This window comes from Gavialis gangeticus, unplaced genomic scaffold, assembly GCF_001723915.1.
Source record: "Gavialis gangeticus isolate Ggan-Ray unplaced genomic scaffold, GavGan_comp1, whole genome shotgun sequence".
Classification (NCBI taxonomy): domain Eukaryota; kingdom Metazoa; phylum Chordata; order Crocodylia; family Gavialidae; genus Gavialis; species Gavialis gangeticus.
This window is the reverse complement of record NW_017729022.1, coordinates 124559630-124567609: the sequence shown is the minus strand read 5'-3', so window position 1 is coordinate 124567609 and position 7980 is coordinate 124559630. Positions and strand designations below refer to the sequence as shown.

At 39.5% G+C, this 7980-nt stretch overlaps 1 protein-coding gene across 2 annotated transcripts in view; it reads right to left on the bottom strand.

Annotated features, from left to right (window-relative positions):
- Positions 1-7980, bottom strand: part of RALGAPA2 (Ral GTPase activating protein catalytic alpha subunit 2) — a 437386-nt gene that overhangs the window by 328915 nt on the left and 100491 nt on the right. For both annotated transcript variants that reach the window (XM_019516125.1, XM_019516126.1), the window contains exon 7: positions 6806-6921. In XM_019516125.1, the coding sequence (XP_019371670.1) occupies positions 6806-6921 (116 nt within the window). The remainder of the gene's footprint in view (positions 1-6805; positions 6922-7980) is intronic.

Sequence of the window (7980 nt, the reverse complement as noted above, 5' to 3'; positions counted from 1 at the left end):
GGGGGGGGGGGTGTGTGTGTGTGTGTGTGTGTGTGTGTGTGTGTGTGAGAGAGAGAGACAGAGACAGAGACAGAGACAGATAAACATTCCCAAGTAATGCCATATCTAGTTACCTCACCAATGCTTTTATATTTTCATATTACAAATAGAGCAGCAATATAAGTTCTCTCTTTACTTTGTTATGATTGATTTTTATTCATCCATAACCTTATTACATTTTTCTACTTTCATCAATAGTGGATCTCTCAAATCTCTGAAGGTCTTACATCCTGTGACTAAATTAAATCACTCCTTCTAGTTACTAATTTAAGCCTGTTGTGTGGTAATCAATTTAAAACGTAGAATATTCTGAATGTTTAAAACTAATTATTGTCAGATATTAAGAGCTTGTGTACAGGTGCTTCTCTGTAATGGTAAACTGAGAGAGAGAGAGAGAGAGAACAGCCACACTGACCAAAAAGTGGTTTATATATGTGTGAAATTACTCTTTGCCTTCATGCTGCAAAAAATTCATCAAGATCATAAATTCATGGATTGAATCTGAAAATTTACACCTCAAAGCTTGCTCTTTTTTCTCTCTGGCCATCCCCAAATTCAACTGACAGTAAAAATTCAGTAAAATATGTAAAGCTTTTTATGCCATGACTTATTTCTTATTGTGCATCTTTCATCGGGGGTATCAGCTGGCCTATAATCCCCATTTTTAGATTACATGCTTGGGATGCTGGGAATTTTTTTGGCCTCAGTTCAACAATGTACTTAAACCAAACAATTTACAAAGCAGCAATTCTATGTTCAACATAAATGAAAACATGAAACAACCAAAAAAATGAATCGTGATTTGGAGTTACGTGCACAAAGTTCTTTCTCCCCAAAACTATTCTTTAAAATGTTTGTAACCCCTTTAGAGTCCTGAAAGGTTAGGATTTTTATCTATCCCTTTCCTCCTAAACACATGGATTCTCTTTAAGGCTAGGGACACACATTACACATAAACCTATTTAAGTGATCAGAAACTCGTTTAAACCTGTAAACAGATGTTCAATGTACATAAACCAGTTTGAGAATGGCTGAAACCAGTTTGAAATAAACCTGGCTGAATGCAGTATCAGACTTAACTGATTTGGCTCAAATGGGCACAGGCAATGTCTGCCCCAGACCCCTTGCTGGTTTAAATTAAAATCACAGTCCCCAGCATCCCAGCATGCTCTCTGGGCTGGGCGGGGCTCTCTGCTCCACAGCAGGGCAGGCCCTTCCCTTCTACTCCCTGGCTGGAGCTTGGCACAGACTTGCAGGCACAGCAGGGTCTGCTGACTTCCCCATGCCACCCTTCCCCACCCTCTCCCCACTCACAGCTTAAGCAGAGATCTCTTCCTCCTCTCTGCCACAGCACAGACCATAGCCAGCATGTGGTATGCTAGCTAATGCCAAGAGATGTCTGCATGTGTGTCTGTCTCCAATTTCACTGGGATAGGCAGACAGAACAGTGACTGCTTACGGTTTTTTGGAGCTAATCAACAGGTCAGCCAGTAAGCTGTTTAAAAAGGTTTGAAGTAATGTGGAAAGAGGTTATTGTTTTGCTAATTGGGCAATAAAGCCTGCTATCAGTCCCCCAGCTGGCTTGCTCGCCTGTCAGTTTGCTGCAGGCAGTATGACGAAGCAGGGAGGGAGAGTAAGAAGCTCTGTATCATCAACACATGCATGCACTGCATCCCCCCTCCCCTTGCCTCAGTGCACGCCTGGGGCTGGCAACACTCCCGCCCCTTGAGCAGCCAACAGGGAAAAGCCTGCAACCGTGCAGGCAGACATCCCTAATGATGTCTGGCCACATCCCCCCCAGCTCAGCTCGCTGCAGAAGGGAAGGGAGGGCTGCTCTAGCACCCCCCAGCTTCTAGCCTGAGCCACTGCAGGCATGTGCCTGAATTTCCTCAGTCCAGAGAGAATGTCTGTCCAGTTTCAAACCAGTTCAGCTTAGTCAGGTTACACTAACTTGCAAAGATTGAATCAATTCAGGCTTTCTGAATGTCTGTCTCTAGCCGAGATGCCAGCTTTGAGCATTGATTGTTTACTCAAAGTGGCCACTTTTTAATTTTCCTATTACCCCCAGCAAAAAGAGTTTTGCCAGCCAAGCTGGATCTTTAACTCTAATGGACCACACCATTTTCTTCAAATATAAACAATGAAAAACCAAAACAGAGTAAAAAGTACAAAGCACTTCATCTTACGTATTTAGATTTGGCAGAACTAAGAGAAGTAAAAAAAAATGCAAAATATTTTTGCACTGACACCTGAAGGAAGTCTGAATTCATAAAAAGAAAAATTTTGTTCAGTAGAAGGGATGTCATTTTTTGCATGCAAAGTGACGAAAATACTTAAAACTATCAAATTGCTGTCACAACTTTCCTAAAACGTAAAAAATTCTACTGTTTTTAACTTCTGTGATCACCCGCTTTCTTATGGCGATATATTTTATTGGACCGACTAAGAAACCCTTTCCTCTTGCATAATTTGTGGACCATCACAGCTACAATATCATTCTTATATTACCTTTCTTTTTGTACTGGTAGAATTCTTTACTATCTAATGCATATACATTTCTTCCTTCTATCAGCATTGCTTTTGAGTATTTCCCTTTTGATCTGACTTACATTTTGTTTTTTCTCACTATTTATATTTTTAGTATCCTTATTATTCACTATCTTTCTTTCCTGATTGAAAAATTTGCACAACATTGCTTCTGAGGCTTTGTAACAGGATGTGAAATAGTATTTAAATAAAAAAAAAATAGAACTAAGACATTCTCAATTCCTACTTCTTCTCTATTCTATATCTAGATCCACTAGCTAATATTCTATATGCAAACCCAAGCACATTATATAATCTTGATGAAACCAAGTAGTCCTTTCCTTTTGCTCTCCACATTTATTTTACACATCAGGGATTTAAAATACCCAGCATATAGGCTGTATCCTACTTGGCTGACAGATAAAGGTGTCTATAGAGGACTGTTTTTGCATCTTCTGGGCCAGCCTGAAATAAGAAAATATGCTCATCTCACTCAGGTGCTGATTTAGATATGTAATTACCAGTGTATGCCAAATCTACATAGGTAGTTACTTCAACTGTGTGTATAATAATGTAGATACAACAGGTAACTGTATAAGCAAATGGACAAATAATTAGAAGACAAACATAGCAGAGGCTTCATAAACCATTCATTGAATCTCTCATTGATGCACAACTAAAAGTTTAGATAATCCACACAGGGCATTTTATACCCTTAATTTTAGCGAAAAGTGCCCCACACTGTGGATTGCTTAAAAAAGAGTGCATACAGCCATAATTTTTTTTTTAGGGATAATGAAATGTTGTTCTCCCCATAAGATCATCTGGCTGTTCCTCACAGATCCCCATGTTGTTTTAAAAATAAATCTTGCCACACAAGGATACATTCAAATTCAGAAGGGTAGGGATAGTACTTTGAATGTTCAAATAGTACTTTGAATGTTAAAAGGATTTTAATTAGCCAAGTGGTATATCCCTAGCAAGAATGCAAACATGCAAATAATTCAAGATGGTTCATAAAAGTGGAAGGGGAGTGGTATTCCTAAAGCATCCCAGAGCATAATTCAGTTCTAAATTAGACACAGAGGGTTCTTAAACGATGCATGAAAACAGATAAGCTCCTTAGAATCAGATCTACTAGAGTTAGCATGCTGAGCAAAGAGCCACTAAAGTTAGTCAACAGGAAATGCTGATGACAAGAAAATATCCCAAACACCACCCTTCTCCAGGGCTTGTATGTATTTCTGCTCTGGAAACCTTGTACCAAAGTAAAATGCCTAAAGACCTTTATATTAAAAATGGTGCTTTGTTTTGAAACCCTGCTAGAAGAGAGATGCTGGTGCTTTCCTATTCAACAGCATAACAACACTCGTCCAGGAAGGATTGAAACCCAGGTTCAACTCTTTCCTTTCTCCGAAGGAGTGATGCATTTTTTATGAAACTAATCACACACTTTCCATGGGAGTATCTAAATAATGGGCTACAATAACAATCACTCTTGTTCTCCCCTACTCTGGCCCAGTGGATTTTAAATTCTTTTTTGCTTGACAGCAAAACTCATTCAGGCAAGGCCTCTACTCTAGATTTGATACAGAGGCCGTGGAGAGGACTGAAATTAAGTTTCCCACATACTGGAAGAGTACCCTAACCACTAGGTTATTTTATTGGGTGAGAATGCCATTTATTCCTTCAAAATCATAGCTAGAAAAAGAAAACAGACACTGCTGTGTCCACTGGTTTTTTTTTGTTTTTTTTTTTTAAGAGGCAGTGGATGTGGGCAAAGCCCTCTTAGTATATGATAAGCATGCTCAGAATACCTACTGAACAGGATACTTCAATGGGCCCATGTAGGGAATGGGCCTATGTAGGGCTTAGGCCTGAAAGAGGTGCTGAACTGTTCTATACCTGTCAAAAAGGAGACACTTACTTACAGGCACACACCAAAGCAAAACTTCATGGGCCAGATCCTATTCTACCTATGAGACACCCAAGTAGAGTTAGACACCTAACCACAATGTTATTCCACCCTGCTGAAGTCCCTGAAAAATTAACATGCCTACTTTTATAACATGCTGTCACCTCAGCCTCAAGACAAAAAAAAAAAAAATCACAAATAGCAGCAAGTTCAAGGAAAACCTACAAACCCTTTTGCATTAACTGTTTTTCAGGGATTCAAGCAAGGTGAACAGTATCACATTTGGGTACGTCAGTCTATCTGGGCACCTAATAGGTGGAAAAGTTTCTAGGCTAATGTGCCTAAGGAACTTTACTGATGAAAACTTAGAGAATCTATTTTCTCACATTCCAAAGTCCTTTTGTGAATCGCAGCCTTAGAGTGATTAAACAAAAAAGCCACACAAATGCTTTATTATGCATAAATTTAGTTTTTTGAAGGATAATGGAAAATCTCAAGTTTAGCAACCACTGTTATTTCTGCTCTTACTTTCTTTTGCCCTCGTCTTCTTCAAATGGAAAGTTTCTTATTTTCTCAAATCTTTATTATGCCAAACAGCCATTATGCATGAGACAATCTTCAGTCTTGAGGCTCTGGGCTACATGCCATCTTCCCCAAATGCCACTGTCTGATACTGCTCCTGTCACATCCATGCTGCTTCCTTATCTAAAGCCACAGGTTCAGACATGGCAGCACAGGTAGGAAGGATACTGCTATATGAGCTGATGGCTCGAAACTGACTTCTAGATTAGCAATATGTCCCTCACCCACAGAGCAAAAAAATCCTCCTATCTGTCACAATAACTCTTGAGGACACCATGTCATTAGGAAGAAGTCAAGATATGATAACGAAATCTAAAACATAAGAGGTTCATCTGTATACAAAACAGATTCCAGTTTACAAAAGGTCCACTTAAAAAGGTCCATGTCAAGGTCAGCTTCACTATCAAATTCTGATATAGCAGCTATTTAGGAAAAGAAAAAAATTCTCAGGCATGGGTGCTATTGACAGTTACTGTACCACATAGGCAAATCCAGGCCTACAACAAAGTATGTAGCTAAACCCCTTAAGGCACGCACAGTGAAGAGAGCTCACTCCTGCAAGTGGCAAGGCTACATGCCCCTCACCACAATACTGGATGCCAGTGAGCTCAGAGAGCTCACCAGCTGATCAGCACAGGATCTAGCCAGAGTGCCTACTTTCATCTACCTCGAGAGCTCAGGGGTGAGTGCCACCACTTCTGTCCCTTCTTTTGCCCTGCTGCTGAATTCAGCCAGGTGAGCAGAGTGGAGGGTAGATGAATGGGGCAGAGAGTTGAACAGCAGGAGCACTTTCTCCCAATCTCTGGAGCTACATAAAAGTAGGGACTCCAACCAGGGCATGCACCAATCAGCTGGTGAGCTCAGGGCTCCCATCAGGAGCTGCCCTTACCTGTGAGCTCAGAGAGCTCACTGAAACTCCAGCACACAGCCAAAAAGGGGGTTGTGACCACGCTGCTGCTCTCCTTGCAGATCTGCCTTTGCTATACCATCTACATTTTGTCAAAACAGAAGTGTATGGAATGAAAATGTGGCAAACAAACTCAATGATGTGGCTTATTTTCAATGCATTTCATATACAACATAACTTTATTCTGATTTAAAAATACAGGATGACTTTCCTTACCCAAAAGATGCATGTAAAATATATTATCTGCAGAATTCTAAAATATGAAGAAGGCAGAGTAGGTCTGACCTCAGACAAACACAGATGACTACTTCTTTCTAAGATGTGAAGAGTAATAGACATTTGAAGAGCTCTACTTAAAGCATTTGACTGAAATGGGTGGACCACCTTCTGTTACCATCCTAACAACACTGATAATTGAATGAGGGATTATTTTACTATTGGCTCAAGACATGTTGGGTGCATCTACCACAATAAGTCAAAATTAAATCAAGCTTTGACATCAGCTCCTGATGTCAGTTGTTAAAGCCTAGTGAGGAGAGATCTGTGAAAGCTGTTTACTTTGTGAGAGGTATAATATATTGAGGCAATGCAGAATTATACTTTGTTTCTATTATATAACCCCTTATGAGTTTTTCAGGCTTGTAACAGAAAATAAAAACAGCTTCATTGCAAATGCAAAAGCCAAAATGTTTGATGTGTTTTTAAAAAAAACGAACAAAGAATGACAACAGCCTCCCCCCATCTGAAGGATACGGTATATGTAGATACAAGGGAAACAAATTCCTACAAGTAATTCCTCCAGCGATATAGAGTTGACAATATGATTCCTTTCATACCTGGATTACCATATACTTTAACAACAGCTGAAGAAAATAGCAAGTCTGATCCTCAGCAATCTTTTCACCAGAGACAGCTGGCAAAAGTGGGGTTATTTCTTCAGGACAAATCTTTGCTAAAATTCAAAGAAAAAAAGATAAATTACACATAAAAACTTCAAAATAATGGAATAAATATAACACAGCGTCTGATTGGCACTTGGCTTTATACAGTAACTGGCCGGATCTTTTTGCTTTACTCCCCCTGCACAGGCTTCTGACAAGCTTTTGCCTCCTTAAAAGCTACATACATATACAAATTATATCTAAACACACAACCATGTACATACAAAAACTAACTCTAAACAGTTCATGTGAGATAACAACAGGTACTTTGATAAGATAAACCATCAGACAGCAATCCATCTACTCAACCTTTCATATAGACTAAATAAATGATATCTTTGGAGGTGGAGCACTGAAGGAATGTTCTTATATTTTGAATATCATATCCTCAACAGCACTGCTGAATGGAACCATGAAATGTCAGTCTTCACCTTTGCTCAATTTTGTATTTTATGAAACTGAATTAAGAAGCCTTAACCTACACCTCCCAGTTCAGCTCTCTAAAGGAAGCTGCCATTTAAAAGTGGATCAATGTCCTCTTCAAAGCTCCCCAAATTATTTTTTCTTTGAACTTCTGCCTCCTGCAGTGGTACTTTAGTAGTAGCATTACATAGGGTTACAGTGAAAATGATGAGAATGGCAACTTGTTCAAGATGTGGGCCAAGGCATACCACCTAAGCCTGATCTATGACTCAAGGCTACCTAGGTCTTTGACTAGCTCCTGATGGAGGTGAAACTATAATTCAGACCTCACCTTTGTTGACAGCAATATAGAAGTTACATGCAAAAAAGATGTATTAGAACCCATTCCACACCCAGCACGGACTAAATGAATTGCTATCAATGTGACAACAGCCATAACTCTAAATATGGTATCAATGTGTAGACGCTTCGGCTTTAAGAAAGCAGACTAGAGAGGCTTTTCTGAAGAACTTGACAAAATGGCCCACATCAAACCAGTCTTGGCTAACTACCACCTCTTTGTGAATGCACTGTGTAAAACCTCCAACGGGTATATACACCATGAGGATGCAAAACTGAGTATATAATAGGGATGTGAAAGGATAAAT